Consider the following 18,819-nt stretch of genomic DNA (forward strand, 5'->3'; position numbering starts at 1 on the left):
ATATAGAATCCCAGGGAAGATGATAAATAAGACAAAGCTGATCCCTACAGATTATAACTAGACACTTCCATTCCCGCTGGTGACTGTAGTCAGAATTGTGATAGTTACAATTAAGTTTAAATTAGCAGTTGCTCGCAGCATTCTATTAATTTCCCCCTAAATAGTATGGACAGGGATTATCTGAGAACCTTACTCGTTAAGTTTTCTATAAACACCCCCTGGATTTTATAATGCTGTTCTACCATAGTTCTCTTGATCAGGGTTTTTTGATCCAGTGTGAACAGAGGAAGCAATTGAAGCCAATTAGCAACAACTATGCTTAAAGTTGTCAAGGTTCCTCCCCCACTCTGAACTCTAGGGTACAGATGTGGGGACCTGCATGAAAACCTCCTAAGCTTACTTTTACCAGCTTAGGTTAAAACTTCCCCAAGGTACAGATTAATTTTATCCTTTGTCCTTGGAATAACCACTGCCACCACCAAACTCTAACTGGGTTTACTGGGAAACGTAGTTTGGACACGTCTTTCCCCCCCAAAACCTTCCCAACCCTTGCACCCCACTTCCTGGGAAAGGTTTGGTAAAAATCCTTACCAATTTGCATAGGTGACCACAGACCCAAACCCTTGGATCTGAGAACAATGAAAAAGCATTCAGTTTTCTTACAAGAAGACTTTTAATAGAAATAGAAGTAAATAGGAGTAAAGGAATCACCCCTGTAAAATCAGGATGGTAGGTACCTTACAGGGTAATTAGATTCAAAACATAGAGAATCCCTCTAGGCAAAACCTTAAGTTACAAAAAAGACACACAGACAGAAATAGTCATTCTATTCAGCACAATTCTTTTCTCAGCCATTTAAAGAAATCCTCATCTAACGCATACCTAGCTAGATTACTTACTAAAAGTTCTAAGACTCCATTCCTGTTTTATCCCCAGCAAAAGCAGCATACCAACAGACACAGACCCTTTGTTTCTCTCCCTCCTCTCAGCTTTTGAAAGTATCTTGTCTCTTCATTGGTCCGTTTGGTCAGGTGCCAGCGAGGTTATCTTTAGCTTCTTAACCCTTTACAGGTGAGAGGATTTTTCCTCTGGCCAGGAGGGATTTTAAAGGGGTTTACCCTTCCCTTTATATTTATGACAAAAGTGCAGTTGCCTTTCCTTTTTCCCTTGCCCTTTCTTGGTTTATAAAATAAGTTATAGCTTCAAATGTTCCTGTTTGGTTTATTTAAAAAAAAAAAAAGGGGGTGAGGAGGACTTCAGGATCAGTTTCTGAGACCTGCTGTTATCATGAGAGAGCTCTTATGAGTTGCCATTCATAAGAGAGAGACTCCTGAAGATCCAGGGAAACTGGCCTGCAGTGGCAAATTGAATCCCAGCTATAGCATTGGGTGTTGCACAGATTTAAGAAAACTCTATTCAGACTGAGAAATGAGGCTGTACCTCTTCAGTGCTATAAATGGTATCCTAAAGCACTGACTCTGGCGATCTTAGAAGAAATACATCCTTTCTGGGATGGGAGCTTGTGTTTTTTTTTTCTTGATTTGAATTGTGTTGGAGATGGGATGCTTTATATTGTACATATTCATGTCTTGCTTGCTAGGCACCTTGATATGGATTATAGGGTGTTAATGTCTTCTGCAAGCCAGTGATTTCTTAATGTGTTCAGAATGCTGTGCACTGGGGCTTCTAGAACCCTTTGCACTAGTTCTTTAATGACTTGTTCTCTGTTCCTCTCCCTCCAGGATGCTGCAGGACACATTGAAAGACATGCCAAGGATGACAGCAGAATCGACTCATGAAGCTTTTCACCTCCCATATTGGGAAGTAATTTTATACATCAGAACTATTCCATACATCATTCTCCTCTTGCCCTGTCCTCTTTCCTCCTCCTTTTCCTCCTTGGAGTGGAAAAAGGGAGTGGGGCCTAACTCTCTTTTACAGAGACTGCATGTGCCATGCAACTCTGTAGAAATGGGAGCAGCCCATTAACACTCAGACCAAACTGTGTCCAGTTTTTTGTCCAGTTTTTATTCATCAGAAGACACTATGAGCATCCCTTCTTGTCTGCCCATTTGAAGAAGTGCATTCTGTGCATCTAAGATTGGGCATTCAGAGGGATACTCTGACTGAGATAAAACTAGGTGCCAGCGTTCATTAACTTACCTTCAAATGTGCAGGGTTTTAACCAAGGCGAGTAGTGTTCAACTGTTTCATGTTGTATGCAAATCCCACACATACTTTCATTTTTTAGCCAATTTTAATAAAATATTTCTAACAACAAGGACACAAGTTCCACAGAGAGTTATCACTGAATTTCCATTGCAAATTTTGGCTGTCCTCAGAAAACTTTATAGTATTTTAATGGGAAACTAGAATGAAGTGGTTCCTTTTTTTAATGTTAACTGCAATTTATGCTTTGACGTTTTGAATATTCTTTGTGTAAAGGTTGCTCTGATCAGTAAAATGCACAGTGACTTCACAGGATTTCACTGTCCTGCACACTACAGTCTCGAAGGAGATTTGTGATGAGGGCAGATGCTTTTTTTGAGAGGTGTTCCAGCCGCAAAGCAGCCTGACTTCTTCCTTCATACACCCACTTCGTGATCTCTAACAAATTAAAAGACTAGCGACCTTAGTGCAAGACGGTACAGCGAATAATGCCAGCTTTGTATTTTGCATTTTGACAACCACTACTGTCTTGATACAACACCAGAGCTGGATTCCTGATTTTTGGTAATTTATTTTGGCAGATTTCATAACTTACTTCAGTTGAGATCTTGCATAGAGTTTTGTTGACTGGCACTGCAATCCTGTCTTTTCATGGAAAGTCAGTTTACTGAGCAGACGCACAGGCGCCACACGTCTGAACGCCGCCATTTTGGTGTTGCTCTGTTGCAAGTGTAAACTGACTTTATTTGCATCAGCTTTGCAATCACTGGAGTTTATCATGGAAGCGTGCAACAAAGAGAGCTGCTGGGTGTGGAGCAGGATTTTAGAGTCCAAGGATCTCAAGCAGAAGCTGAGGGTACCAAGTGCGTATCATCTGTAGAAGACTTCATTCTACGAATGCTTTTAAGATACTGCAAACTGCCATAGAGGGAAGGCCATGCTTGTTGTTTCTAGTGGTCTGATTTGCTCCTTACTTATTCCTGAGGAGGACTGAAATCTCATTTGTCCAGCAGGAACTGCAAAATAGAAAAGGCTGTTTGTGGGATTGGTCTCTCCCTGCCCCCTCTTCCCCTCCTCCCCCTCCCACCCCAATACCTTCTAGGTCATGAGACTAAGTGAAGGTAGCAAAGGGTGATCTTCCCTCCCTTTTAATAATAGCAGCTCATTACAGGAAAGTAAGAGTTCTCACTAGATGTGCAAAGAAGGCAAAAAGAAACCTAGTGGCAGAAACTGCTTTTTTCATAGGCAAGTCCAGAACCTGAGCATATTCAAAGAGGTTGAATATGCTCAGAGTTTCATCTGGGGTCTCTTCAGTTACTGAGGTCAAGGCTTAAATATTCCTAATGCAGATTAATGTAATGTTATAGCCTTGCTTTTTGGTGACGGAGAAACCTTTTTTGTCCACCGAATTGATTGAGGAAAGCCCACCACATACTCTGTCCTGCTACTAAATCAAAGACTTCACTTTATTGAATCTCTGAAGATCATCCTTTTATGTTGTCTGACAGAGGGGTGAAAAATCTCTGTAGTTACACAAAATCAATATTTTTCTTGTCTCTTTAACTTTAGCAATGGAATAAAGTGCTCACTTTATTTCCTGAGCTGTAGGAGTCCTCATGGTTCAAAGACTTGTAAAGAAATAGGTTCTTAATGTATTGATAAGTTTTTCCTTTGTGAAAAGACTTCTCCAAAGAAAAGCAGAGAATTGCACTGGGGGCCTTGATGTTTTTGCTGTGGCCTATGGATGGAGTACTTTAAGTGCCAGTCTAATTCAAGGAGCTCTCTGAGCAGTGTAATTTTTGTGTGCGTGCAGTGGGATTTTTTGGCAACTCCTTTCACAGTGAAAGCAGTTCAGATTGGTGAAAATCTTAAAACACAAGGGTGTGGAAGGCTTACAAAGCACCTCCTATATCACTGACTTTCACACAATAGGAAGGGGGCATGCAAAGGTGTGGAAGAAACTGAATTTTTTAGGATATTCGTAGCAGAATGTGATTTGAAGTGAAGGTACAGAGCCATGTGTATTAAGGACAGGCTTGTGGAGTGCAGTGTTTGTACCATTCTGAGGACTGGTGTGTGCATGCATTTTGTTACTTTTCCATGTGGTACTTTGCATTTTTTCCCAATTTCTTTAATATGTTGGGAGACTGTCGATGACTGTTCACAAGAATGTGTGAATGTTTTTTCACTATATTAAGTGTTGCAAGGCATGCAGTTCTCACACTTTTCATTTGTGTTCCTGACAACTTATAAGGGTGTGTGTGCGGGGGGAGGGGTGGTTCTTTTTTTTTAATTTTAGTTGGATGAGAGTGAACAAAGCTTTCCAACTCTTTTTTTTTTTTTTTTTTAGTTCATTTCAAGACATCTTAAATCTTTTCTTTGGTTAACCTTTTTAAACTATCCTCCCAATGTAGTTGGAATTGATGAAATGTAGCCTTCTATTATGCCAGAAAGAGAGAACTAACTGTGGTTCCCATCTGGGTGCCTATGTTTGGTAGCTTACAAAGAAACAGATGTTGATTTAAATATTAGAATTAGTGGTGGTCAGGGGAAATTATATAGGTGGATAAGCTTTAAAAAAAGTTTTAGCAGCATATTCATAAATTGTCTGTAGTTACTTTTGGGGTTCAGAGAAAAAGGTAACACCATTTTGCTGCATCACAGCAAATTTCCATGAAAGAGCCCTAAGCCACAAAGCTATCATGAAGATCTTAACTTTCCCAAAGTTGAGGGGTATTTGGATATGGGGTTCAGTTTTGGGTCCATCTGTATTATCTACTTTCCTACCTGTTCAACTGGAAATCTGGGCGGATTGAATGTAATGACCACTTCGTTCTTCTGGGCACTAAGAAAATTGCAGGGATAGTAGTTGGTAAATTAATTTTTCATTAGGGCTTTAAATTTAAAATCTGGGTTTATTAGGCAAATTTGGTCCGTCCCCCCCCAACCCACACAGGAGTCTGACATCTGGCATCCCTCCACTCAAAGGAAGGAGTAGATCTCTCTAGGAAAGCAACACTACACATCTGAAGCAGTGTTCAAGACTGTTTTTATTTGGCTTTTCTTGAAAGGAAAGAGTTAAAAAATAAAGTAACTAGAGGAAAGTGGGGCTTTATTTTTATTTTTTCATATATATTGGCTAAGGGCTGTGTATGGTGTATAACTAAAATATGATGGTCTTGCTGGAGTGCATAGTACCATTTCCCTTCTCTCGACACCCCCCTTCCCTCCCGCCCCCGCCCAACAATACTGATATTTTGCTTATGCCATGACGATGTTTAGTGGGTGTAAGTGCTCAGAACATGATCATGTTGTGGTAACATTGGAAATATCTTATATTATCAGAAGATAATCTTTCAGGAAATCTTTCCATTGTATATCTCTTTTTAAAAAAAATAAAATTAAAAAAAAGACGAATCTGGGAATTCCACATTTGCCTATTCCACCTCCAATCACAAGAAGGAGGGAATAAATGGAGTAGCTCTAAAAAGTGTTATGTTCTAGCTATATCCCAGATTACAACTTCTTTGTTCTCAGAAAACAGCAATTGAGTTGGTTGGTAGATTATCAATGTTATTGCTTTTCAGTCATCTTTTCCCCTCCCAATCGCAGGGCTTTAATGGAAGAAATGGTAGCTAGTTGATGGTTTAGTGTTTCTCACCCCCACCCCCCCAAGATGCCTTAATTACTGAGCTGTGGTCAGCAAGGGCCATTTTGGAGGTAATGGGGGATTTTTCCACCCATGGCAAAATAAAATCTTTTCAATTCATCGATAGAAAAATGCATTAAATACCCCAGCTTCTGTTTGCTTTCTTGTGACAAGTGTTTAGAATGCAGACTTCAAAAATGCGTGGTCAAAATATAAGATGATAAATGGAATTCTTTGTCAAAGCCTGTTGTTAAACACCACAAGTTTGGCTGCAAGGTTTTCTGTGCATATTTGCAGACCTTCACACTGCAATGCTACTGGATCAAAATAAACAAAGAACAACAACGAAACATAAATGCAAATCAAGTTCTAGCAAACACTGGATTCCTGTGGATAAATATGTGGTCATGACAGGATGACTTCCCTTTTGTAACTAAACACAAATACAAGATGAAATTTCAGACGTTTTCAGGTACGTATGGTACTATTACCTGGAGATTCTCTAGATAGTCCCAAATTGTAGAATATGCAAGAAAGATTATTGAAATTGTTTGTTATTGTTTGTAAAATATTTATTAGTAAAAATAAAGAGCAAACTGTGTAGGTAAAGTGTTTTTTTTTAATATGTGCCTGCCAGCTTCTCCAACTTCATTTTGTTACAAATGTTAAACCTAATCTTTGGAAGAATGAAAGTGGGATAAACCAATGTGGCTTTTAAGTATTTCATAAGTAAAGCTGTGTGGATCATGTGCACAGAATGACTTGGCCTTTCCTCTTTCATTTTGGTGCAAAGCTGTGAACATATTAATGGAACTTTATAAGCAAAACCAAAAGAAAAGAAAAAATAAAAGTTCTTTATACTAAGATGTTCTGTCTGTCAGCTTAATTCTGAATGGAATTTAATTCCTTCACTGGATAATTTAGAATGATTTAATCTATCCACTGTGATAACTCTCATATGGAATGAGCAGAAAGTGTAACATTCATGTCTGCTTCCAATTGGGAATTAAAGGCTGTGGACTGACCACTGGACTGGAATCCAGATACCCTTGTGTTCTGGCCTGCCTTGCTAGAGTTGCCATGTCACCTTAGGCAAGTTACTTAACCTTTCTCTAATATTGAAGTACCTCATGTGGATGGTGAGGATTCGTAAATGTTCTTACAGCAGTTTGAACATAAAGGCCAACATTTTCAAACCTGGGTGCCTAAAGTTAGGTTTGTAACTAGATAGGCACCTACATATTTTTTTCCAGTGGCGCTGAATGGTAAAATTCAGACCCTGAGAAGCAATCATTTGTCATTTAGAAGCATGAAAAACAAACTTAAATGAGACTAACTGCATTGCGTGGAAACTGCATCAAAAAGACCCAAACAAACCAGTCTTTGAATGCCATGGTAGAGGTGTATTTGGCTGAATGATGTGGAGAAATCATTCATGCCCATAAAAATCAGACTGATCTCCAGAAGCCCCTAAATTGGAAGTTGGACTAACACACATTCCTCCAACATGCACCTCTTTCTGCTCTTGCATATTGTGGCACTATTATTTTGAGAATCCTGCTATATCAAGGCAGCATGTGGCGCCATGAGGAGTGTGACTGCCTGAAACATGCCTGGCTTAATATCTAGTTATTTAGAGTCTCTAATTTCTTCTTAGGAGTAATTCTAAGGGAGTAAATTGCTTGCATGGCACATCTCAGTATTATTTTCATAACTTAAAATATTTTTCAGTGTCTGAGAATATCTGAAGCTTAACATTTCCCCCCCCCCCCCCCCCCCGGAACCTCTGCCATGGTTGAATGAACACCAAATTTTTGGGCTAATTCTATTAAAATGTTCTGGTGGCTCTGTTCTGCTGTATCCAAGAGTTCATGATTTGTTCATGAATACTGATACCACATCACATAAACGGACACTGTAATCATGACAAAGCCTAATGTCTTGTTTTTCTCTGTTTTGCTCCATCTATGTGTTCTGGAGACTTTATATGTTGACTTTAAAGGGTTAATTTACAGATGCCTTTAAGTCAGAGGGAAATCAATATAAAAACCCAACATGTTTGTCATATAAGTAGCCTCAAGGCATCCTCTGTACAGCATAATTAAGCACTTTCCAGTCTTTCATTTTGCCTCTTCATTCCTGCAAAAAAGACAACGAATCAAACCACAAGCACAAGTATTTATTAGAGTGCATAAGTTAGAACTCTTTTAGAACTGAACTGCACCAAATTCTTTTTTTCCCAAAATAGTCACATTTAATGAAGACACCTAGGAACCTCTTAGTTTATAAATGGACTTGGAGTCACCTTCCAAGATCAACAAACGGTAAAAGTGGGTTTTAGGGTTGCAAAGAAGTAGTTTCTCTTTTTAAATCTCCATCTTGGGCATACTGTCAATCACGGAAGCCTCCCACTTAGCTGATTCCAGTAGTAGCTATGCACATAGCTAATCCTAATGTTTTTGGCCTTTCATCTCTTTGGAGAAAGGAGTTTGAGGTTTCTGATAAGCTTGCTTTTTCTCTCTGTTTAACTTAAACCCACAAGCCAATGCAAATGGGGGGCGGTGGGGGACACACCTCAAGACAACAGAGTAAGTTGATGCTAAGTAATTGACAAATTGCCCTTTTTAAAAGAGCTTCAAATCATGGAAGCTCCTTTCCATCTGACAACTCAGTGCTAAGACTAAGGCTGCTTTATAAACTGTAGTACAGATCCAAAGCTAACGCTCTAGGCCGGTATGAGGAACAAACAGTTGATACTGTAGAGTTCTAGATTAATACTAGTATGTCAGATAAAACTTACATTCACAGACTGACTTTTGTAAAAACAACGTTGAGACTGTAAAAGACCAGAAGTTGCTTGAATTAAAGTGCAGTTTTGTAAGCTTGAAAGCTGAAGGGTGCAGTTTCCATGTGAGATGGGAGCTAGGCAAACTTGCAATTAGTTGCTGGACTCAGTTCCACTGATTAGCGTTATCTCAGGCTGTTGAGGAAGGGTTTAAAATAATACAATGGTACACAATGGGGCAATGTATAAAATAACAGGAAGTACTCCCTTGTTTGTGGAGTAGAAGGGTGTGTCTGTTCTAGAGAGTCGTAAGGCATCTTAGTCATAAATCACAAGGTATTTACAGGTGAGATTTTCAGAAGAGATTAAGGGAGTTAGTCACTCAGTTCCCATTGAAAATGGAGGGGAGTTAAACTCCATATTTTGTTGGTGCCTCATTTAATTGTCTTGTTTTCACACAAGGTACATCTACGCTTCCAAAAAAAAAAAGGGGGGGGGGGGGCAGGGAGACTGTGGTGTTAACCTAGATTATCTACATGGGTTAAAATAGCAGTGAAGACACAGCAATGCACCTTTTAACTCAGGTTAGCAGCTGGAGTTGAGCCCCAGGCTACCCCACTGCCTTGAATTTGAGCTGCTAACTCAAGCTAAAAGCCACACGGCAGTGTCTTCACTGCTGTTTTAACCCATGTAGATCGTCCATGTTAAGAAAACATTTATTTGTTCACATTCTATTGCATTGTAGACATATCCATAATGTCTTCATTACTTATGTTCTTGTACAACATCAACACTGGCCCACTGAGACATGATATGAAAAATACTAGATGGTTCAGCACATGAAAAAACCAGGATGAGTGTGATTTATGGTTGAGTACACTGTTGTGAAGAAGCAGCCCTAGCAATACTGAAACCAGAATTAGAACAGAGGAACTGAAGAGTGAGAAGATGGCAGTGGTGCCTATGAGTCACAGTTTAGCTACAGCTGTCGTCCTGCATAAGGACTAACTGTTGATTTGGAATTATAGCTATGGAGAGGTAGGGAAAATATTTTCCCTATGCCAGTGTAGTATTGGAAAGGCATGTGCATTGTGTGGGGAGTGACTGAGGGTAACCTTACCATGCCATTGATGACCAAAGGTCAGCATTTTTAAGTTAAACCTTTGTTGCAAAACTAAAATACCAGGGGGGCATTAATGTATTAGTTTTTAGGTAGTGAGCTCCAGTCACTTTGCTAAAGGGTATGGCCACCTATTTTTATATTGTGCCTTCTTCGAGTTCAGCATTGGAACGTGCAAGTTGCCTTAGGTAACCATTGTTCTTTGCTCTTTGGCTCCTAGCAGGGGAGGCAGCTGTGTTGGGAAGTCCTTCATATTCTGAGGTAAACGTGGCTGGTTGCTTCCAACAGAAGTCCTGAGCGTTGTGGACAGTGTTCATGCACAAGGAAAGGGAGGCCAGGTTGATTTAAGCATACATGGTGAGCTGCAGCCACTGAAAGAAGAGTGAAAGTTAAGTAGCAACAGAAGTGATTTCAATGTGACTGGAGAACAGTAGACCATTGCCATTCTCATCAGTCACACAACAAAACTCAGAACTGATGATTCTTCAGTTACTGCCAGGTTTTGTTTCTATGAACTGTAACATGAAACTGCTCAGAGATACCCCCACATTTTAAAATAAGAATTTTGATGATTATGACTTTGGCATGGTCTGCAGAATCTCTCTTGTGGTTGGTGATTATAGCCTAGTTCCTCTCCACACCAAGATTCACTCTCAGCAATTGCCCTTTCATGGGTATGGCCCTCTCCTGACTCTGCCCCACTAGCCAGCCATCTAATAATGTTCAGATAGTTCATCATTACACATAGTTGAAGTAGCCCCCGTCCTTTCACTTTTTATCCACATATCTGCTGTTCCTTTGGGACTGGCTGCTTTTCCCCCCTGTGGTGTTCCCAAGGCCAGCTGCTTATATGGAACTGCAACAAGAATTTTGTGATGTAAATGCACAGTTGGGAAGGCAAAGGAGTTAACTGGTTTTCTGGCTCCCTGACAACAGCTGAATTTCTAGCAGTGTGGACAGGGATTTGGTAACTCACACCACCACCACCACCACCACCACCCCCTCCCAAAAATGCCAATTTGAGGTGAGGAGAGCATTCTTTGGAGCCTGACTCCTTCCCCTAAACATGCCCTGTGATAGCAACCACTTCTAGAAGGGCTCATAAATACATGAATTCCAAATAATAGTGGGACTAGATTTAGGCCCATGCCCTAGAGAATCATGCTTATATCTGGCCCATTTGGCTGGACCCTCATCACATAGCAGTTTCTGATCCCCACTAGGCCCATCTGTCTCCCCAGGAACCCAAAAGAGAGGAAGACAAATGCATTTTAGATGGTTCTATGGTGATATCAAGACTGGGAATGAGAGATTACAGTTGCACACAGTATGCTGGTGACTTCCAAAACCAAGAGTAGAGTGCATCCCCCACCTCCTTCCCCTCACAATTTAAATCAAAAACAGGGTTATAAAATGAAGTAGTGTAAATGGGATATATTTATAGGTAGGTAGCAGCTTTCAACCCCAAAATAATTCATAAAAGGTATAGAAGACAGCTGGAGCCACTGAAATGCAGCCATTCCTGGAGCTGGAGGATAGCCGCCTGCTAACACTCACTACATCACCATGGAGAGGATGTTGGCTAAGGAGGTTCTTTCCGACTGTGGGGCCTATTTCCGGTCCTCCCTCCGTTCACGCGTCCGGGCGGAGTTCCTCTGGGCAGCATCCGCTGGCTCCCTTGACACCTTCAAGGAGCAGTGGGCGCTGTCCAGGGTTCTCCGCTCGGTGTCCCCCTTCGATTCCCTTTGTTTGACCCTTTGACCTTCACACTTGCCCAGTTACATTTTTGGTTCTCCCCCATAATTACTTGAGTTCCTAGACCTTGTGGATCCTCCCCTAAGGCAGGAGAAGGGTCTTTTAGCAATGGGCAGACTTGTGCCCTCCTGCTTCCCGGTACCCAATAGGAACGCTCACTATGTTATGCAGCATTGTGGGCAGTGGCAATGGTCTGAATTTTGTCCCATGCTACTTGCTCACACACCTCTCTTAATGCAAAGTCTCAGTGGATCCCTATTTTTTTTTTTTTAATCTTACCCAAATGACTTGCATGGAGTAAGAACGCATGGACCTCACTTTACATACCATTAAAGGATGAAGGGCTAAATTCACCCTGCCACCATCTGAGACAGTAATTATTGGGAGTCTATGTGTTTCAAGCCAGAAGCTTAAACTGAAACCATGCTTTCAGGCAGGCTCTTAAAAGTCCTTAGAGTAATTGCACTATAACTTTTTTTGACCTACTCTACATAAAGGTGGTGTGAAGCTAACAGTTAACTGTCCCGGGATAAAATAAAACTTAAGGCTGTTTAAATGTATACACTTAGATGAAGAAGAGCTGTCATAGGCAAAGTTTCTCTGCCACATTTTTTTCTTCTGTATCTAGTTAAATCCTTGATAGGGTCTAACCTTTCATTTTGCCTCCACTCCAGGGTATACGCTGTAAAAAGATATATCAGAGCTTTGTAACCATAGTACAATAAGCCTCACCTGAGATGTAAGGTGATAAACATTGCAGGTTTAGCCACCTTTCTCACCCTTCCTTGTTCCTTGGATATATTTCCATTTTCTCTCCAAGTCATTTAAGACAGCGGACACATATTAAACTATGGAACACCGAGCCTGTCAGCTGAACTTTTTAAAAGTACATATGCCATAAAGGTGAGGGCTTATTTGAGAATTAGGGAGAGGCACTACCTTAGGGTAGGAGTAGGAGATTATTGTCCAAAATATTTTAAATGGTGTTTTTAGTTTTAAATTGTTTCATAAATTTCTAAAGTTCTTGGATGCACTTTAAATGACAAATTGTAAGAGATTTGGGTTGCAATCTGATTGTCTAATTTAGCTTATCCATCAAATGGTTTTTTATTGCCATATGTCACTGTGTATCTGAGCATCTTCCAAATAAAATTGATAGCAGTAGCAAACTCTCGAGCAGACGTTATGGAGTCTCTTATCTTACCATTTAGACAGTAATGTTAGCTTAACTCTGAAAAGACTCCCTTAAGCGTAAGGGTGACAAAGAGTAAGAACAAAATTGATCAACCTGACCGTAACCCAAGAAAAATACCTGAGTAAAATTATTTACCTCCAAGACATTGAGTTTAATGATACCATCTCCATCTTTATCAAAGGCGTGGAATGCCCCTAAGGAAAGATAAATCAATACAAAGTACATACAATTACTATGGACAAAGTGAAGACCATCCTGTGTATAACAAACCAACTACAGTCCCAATCTGTTGTATAGAATTGTGCTGATAGTTATTCAGCTACTGGGCTTGTTAAGTGTCCCTGCTTTGTTGTTCCTCAGCTGTAGTCAACAAGGCACAGTTACTTATTTTCTTTTAGAGCACAAGCTTTCGTGAGCTACAGCTCACTTCATCGGGTGCATTCAGTGGAAAATACAGTTGGCAGATTTATATACATAGAGAACATGAAACAATGGGTGTTACCATACACACTGTAACCAGAGTGATCATTTAAGGTGACAGGTTTCAGAGTAGCAGATGTGTTAATCTGTATTCACAAAAAGAAAAGGAGGACTTGTGGCACCTTAGAGACTAACCAATTTATTTGAGCATGAGCTTTCGTGAGCTAATGCATCCGATGAAGTGAGCTGTAGCTCACGAAAGCTTATGCTCAAATAAATTTGTTAGTCTCTAAGGTGCCACAAGTCCTCCTTTTCTTTTCAGTTAAGGTGAGCTATTACCAGCAGGAGAGCAGGGCAGGAGGTGGGGGGAAACTTTTGTAGTGATAATCAAGGTGGGCCATTTCTAGCAGTTGACAAGAATGTCTGAGGAACAGTGGGGGGTGAAAGGGGGGAATAAACATGGGGAAATAGTTTACTTTGTGTAATGACCCATCCACTCCCAGTCTCTATTCAAGCCTAAGTTAATTGTATCCAGTTGCAAATTAATTCCAATTCAGCAGTCTCTTGTTGGAGTCTGTTTTTGAAGTTTTTTTGTTGAAGAATTGCAACTTTTACATCTGTAATCGAGTGACCAAAGAGATTGAAGCGTTCTCTGACTGATTTTTGAATGTTATAATTCTTGACGTCTGATTTGTGTCCATTTATTCTTTTATGTAGAGACTGTCCAGTTTGACCAATGTACATGGCAGAGGGGCATGAATGCATCTGATGAAGTGAGCTGTAGCTCACGAAAGCTCAAATAAATTTGTTAGTCTCTAAGGTGCCACAAGTACTCCTTTTCTTTTTGTGAATACAGACTAACACGGCTGCTACTCTGAAACCTGTCATTATGTAAGGCACTGAATTTAGCTGTATGGAGTGGAAATCTATCAACTTCATAAAAAACTCATACAGATACAGACAGACATCATCTTCCTTTCCAAATGCAAACAGATGGACATCATACCAAAAGGACTGAAGGTAAAAAATCCATTACAACCTACATACCACACAGACTATGCTGACAGCTTGTGCCACACGCTCTCAAAGAAACTGCGGAATCACCTGATCAACATCCTCTACAGCAAACAGGGAAAGATTAAGAATGAGCTCTCAAAACTGGATACTCTCATAAAAAACCAACCTTCCACACAAACTTCCTCATGGCTGGACTTTACAAAAACTAGACAAGCCATTTACAACACACACTTTCCTTTTTCTTTTGTAGAGAAGCACACTAAACTATCTAAACTACTACATGTCACAAGGGGCCACAACAATGGTTCCCTTAACCCACCCAGCAATATTGTTAATCTATCCAACTATACTCTTAGTCCAGCAGAAGAACCTGTCCTATTTCAGAGCCTCTCCTTCTGCCCCTCCACCCCCACGAACATGATACAGTTCTGTGGTGACCTAGAATCCTATTTTCGACGTCTACGACTCAAGGAATATTTCCAACACACCTCTGAACAGCATACTAACCCACAGAGACCTTCCTACCAAGACTACAAAAAGAAGGATTCTGGGTGGACTCCTCCTGAAGGTCGAAACAACAGACTGGACTTCTACATAGAGTGCTTCCGCCGACGTGCACGGGCTGAAATTGTGGAAAAGCAGCATCACTTGCCCCATAACCTCAGCCGTACAGAACACAATGCCATCCACAGCCTCAGAAACAACTCTGACATCATAATCAAAAAGGCTGACAAAGGAGGTGCTGTCATCATCATGAATAGGTCGGAATATGAACAAGAGGCTGCTGGGCAACTCTCCAACACTGCTTTCTACAAGCCATAACCCTCCGATCCCACTGAGGGTTACCAAAAGAAACTACAGCATTTGCTCAAGAAACTCCCTGAAAAAGCACAAGAACAAATCCACACAGACACACCCCTGGAACCCCGACCTGGTACCCAAGATCCATAAACCTGGAAATCCTGGACGCCCCATCATCTCAGGCATTGACACCCTGACAGCTGGACTGTCTGGCTATGTAGACTCCCTCCTCAGGCCCTACGCTACCAGCACTCCCAGCTATCTTCGAGACACTACTGACTTCCTGTGGAAACTACAATCCATTGGTGATCTTTCTGAAAACACCATCCTGGCCACAATGGATGTAGAAGCCCTCTACACCAACATTCCACACAAAGATGGACTACAAGCCGTCAGGAACAGTATCCCCAATAATGTCACGACAAACCTGGTGGCTGAACTTTTGTGACTTTGTCCTCACCCATAACTATTTCACATTTGGGGACAATGTATACCTTCAAATCAGCAGCACTGCTATGGGTACCTGCATGGCCCCACAGTATGCCAACATTTTTATGGCTAACTTAGAACAACGCTTCCTCAGCTCTCGTCCCCTAATGCCCCTACTCTACTTGCGCTACATTGATGACATCATCATCATCTGGACCCATGGAAAAGAATCCCTTGAGGAATTCCACCATGATTTCAACAATTTCCATCCCACCATCAACCTCAGCCTGGACCAGTCCACACAAGAGATCCACTTCCTGGACACTACGGTGCTAATAAGCGATGGTCACATAAACACCACCCTATACCAGAAACCTACTGACCGCTATTCCTACCTACATGCCTCCAGCTTTCACCCAGACCACACCACATGATCCATTTTCTACAGCCAAGCTCTACGATACAACTGCATTTGCTCCAACCCCTCAGCCCTGGTCTACACTAGGACTTTAGGTTGAATTTAGCAGCATTAAATCAATGTAAACCTGCACCCGTCCACATGATGAAGCCCTTTATTTCGACTTAAAGGGCTCTTAAAATCGATTTCCTTACTCCACCCCTGACAAGTGGATTAGCGCTTAAATCGGCCTTGCCGGCTCGAATTTGGGGTACTGTGGATACAATTCGATGGTATTGGCCTCCGGGAGCTATCCCAGAGTGCTCCATTGTGACCTCTCTGGACAGCACTCTCAACTCAGATGCACTGGCCAGGTAGACAGGAAAAGAACCGCGAACTTTTGAATCTCATTTCCTGTTTGGCCAGCGTGGCAAGCTGCAGGTGACCATGCAGAGCTCATCAGCAGAGGTGACCATGATGGAGTCCCAGAATCGCAAACAAGCTCCAGCATGGACCGAACGGGAGGTACGGGATCTGATCACTGTATGGGGAGAGGAATCCGTGCTATCAGAACTCCGTTCCAGTTTTCGAAATGCCAAAACCTTTGTCAAAATCTCCCAGGGCATGAAGGACAGAGGCCATAACAGGGACCCGAAGCAGTGCCGCGTGAAACTGAAGGAGCTGAGGCAAGCCTACCAGAAAACCAGAGAGGCGAACGGCCACTCCGGGTCAGAGCCCCAAACATGCCGCTTCTATGATGAGCTGCATGCCATTTTAGGGGGTTCAGCCACCACTACCCCAGCCGTGTTGTTTGACTCCTTCAATGGAGATGGAGGCAATACGGAAGCAGGTTTTGGGGACGAAGAAGATGATGATGAGGAGGAGGAGGAGGAGGTTGTAGATAGCTCACAGCAAGCAAGCGGAGAAACCGGTTTTCCCGACAGCCAGGAACTGTTTCTCACCCTGGACCTGGAGCCAGTACCCCCCGAACCCACCCAAGGCTGCCTCCTGGACCCAGCAGGAGGAGAAGGGACCTCCGGTGAGTGTACCTTTTAAAATACTATACATGGTTTAAAAGCAAGCATGTGAAAGGATTACTTTGCCCTGGCATTCGCGGCTCTCCTGGATGTACTCCCAAAGCCTTTGCAAAAGGTTTCTGGGGACGGCAGCCTTATTGCGTCCTTCATGGTAGGACACTTTACCACTCCAGGCCAGTAACACGTACTCGGGAATCATTGCACAACAAAGCATTGCAGTGTATGTTTGCTGGCGTTTAAACAACATCCGTTCTTTATCTCTCTGTGTTATCCTCAGGAGAGTGAGATATAATTCATGGTCACCTGGTTGAAATAGTGCTTTTCTTCAGGGGACACTCAGAGGAACCCATTCCTGCTGGGCTGTTTGCCTGTGGCTAAACAGAAATGTTCCCCGCTGTTAGCCACAGGGAGGGGGAAGGGTTGAGGGGGTAGCCACGCGGTGGGGGGAGGCAAAATGCGACCTTGTAATGAAAGCACATGTGCTATGTATGTAATGTTAGCAGCAAGTTTACCCTGAAAGAGTGTAGCCACTGTTTTATAAAATGTCTTTTTAAATACCGCTGTCCCTTTTTTTTCTCCACCAGCTGCATGTGTTTCAATGATCACAGGATCTTCTCCTTCCCAGAGGCTAGTGAAGCTTAGAAAGAAAAAAAAAACGCACTCAAGATGAAATGTTCTCCGAGCTCATGCTGTCCTCCCACACTGACAGAGCACAGACGAATGCGTGGAGGCAAATAATGTCAGAGTGCAGGAAAGCACAAAATGACCGGGAGGAGAGGTAGCGAGCTGAAGAGAGTAAGTGGCGGGCTGAAGAGAGTAAGTGGCGGGCTGAAGACAGGGTTGAAGCTCAAATGTGGCGGCAGCGTGATGAGAGGAGGCAGGATTCAATGCTGAGGCTGCTGGAGGACCAAACCAGTATGCTCCAGTGTATGGTTGAGCTGCAGCAAAGGCAGCTGGAGCACAGACTGCCACTACAGCCCCTGCGTAACCAACCGCCCTCCTCCCCAAGTTCCATAGCCTCCACACCCAGACGCCCAAGAACGCGGTGGGGGGGCCACCGGCCAACCAGCCACTCTGCCACAGAGGATTGCCCAAAAAACAGAAGGCTGGCATTCAATAAATTTTAAAGTTGTAAACTTTTAAAGTGCTGTGTGGCATTTTCCTTCCCTCCTCCACCACCCCTCCTGGGCTACCTTGGTAGTTATCCCCCTATTTGTGTGATGAATGAATAAAGAATGCATGAATGTGAAGCAACAATGACTTTATTGCCTCTGCAAGTGGTGATTGGAGGGAGGAGGGGAGGGTGGTTAGCTTACAGGGAAGTAGAGTGAACCAAGGGGCGGGGGGTTTCATCAAGGAGAAACAAACAGAACTTTCACACCGTAGCCTGGCCAGTCATGAAACTGGTTTTCAAAGCTTCTCTGATGCGTACCACGCCCTCCTGTGCTCTTCTAACTGCCCTGGTGTCTGGCTGCGCATAACCAGCAACCAGGTGATTTGCCTCAACCTCCCACCCCACCATAAACATCTCCCCCTTACTCTCACAGATATTGTGGAGCACACAGCAAGCAGTAATAACAGTGGGAATATTGGTTTCGCTGAGGTCTAAGTGAGTCAGTAAACTGCGCCAGCGCGCCTTTAAACGTCCAAATGCACATTCTACCACCATTCTGCTCTTGCTCAGCCCATAGCTGAACAGCTCCTGACTACTGTCCAGGCTGCCTGTGTACAGCTTCATGAGCCATGGCATTAAGGTCTAGGCTGGGTCCCCAAGGATAACTATAGGCATTTCAACATCCCCAACAGTTATTTTCTGGTCTGGGAATAAAGTCCCTTCCTGCAGCTTTTGAAACAGACCAGAGTTCCTGAAGATGCGAGCGTCATGTACCTTTCCCGGCCATCCCATGTTGATGTTGGTGAAACGTCCCTTGTGATCCACCAGAGCTTGCAGCACTATCGAAAAGTACCCCTTGCGTTTATGTACTCGGCGGCTTGGTGCTCTGGTGCCAAGATAGGGATATGGGTTCCATCTATGGCCCCACCAC

The 18,819-nt window shown here is 42.5% G+C and overlaps 2 protein-coding genes across 6 annotated transcripts in view; one reads left to right on the forward strand and one right to left on the reverse strand.

Moving 5' to 3' along the window:
• Positions 1–6,682, forward strand: part of ZNF106 (zinc finger protein 106) — a 78,616-nt gene extending 71,934 nt beyond the window's left edge. For all 4 annotated transcript variants that reach the window (XM_077818825.1, XM_077818822.1, XM_077818823.1 and 1 more), the window contains one exon: positions 1,743–6,682. In XM_077818825.1, coding sequence (XP_077674951.1) covers positions 1,743–1,799 — 57 coding nt within the window. In that variant the 3' untranslated portion in view covers positions 1,800–6,682. The remainder of the gene's footprint in view (positions 1–1,742) is intronic.
• A 1,310-nt stretch (positions 6,683–7,992) lies between these two features.
• The window catches only part of CAPN3 (calpain 3), a 70,618-nt gene continuing 59,791 nt past the window's right edge, over positions 7,993–18,819 (reverse strand). For both annotated transcript variants that reach the window (XM_077818828.1, XM_077818827.1), the window contains 2 exons: positions 12,809–12,867; positions 7,993–10,094 (listed from right to left, as the gene is read on the reverse strand). In XM_077818828.1, coding sequence (XP_077674954.1) covers positions 10,068–10,094; positions 12,809–12,867 — 86 coding nt within the window. In that variant the 3' untranslated portion in view covers positions 7,993–10,067. The remainder of the gene's footprint in view (positions 10,095–12,808; positions 12,868–18,819) is intronic.

Source organism: Eretmochelys imbricata, chromosome 6 (genome assembly GCF_965152235.1).
Source record: "Eretmochelys imbricata isolate rEreImb1 chromosome 6, rEreImb1.hap1, whole genome shotgun sequence".
In the NCBI taxonomy this organism is placed as follows: domain Eukaryota; kingdom Metazoa; phylum Chordata; order Testudines; family Cheloniidae; genus Eretmochelys; species Eretmochelys imbricata.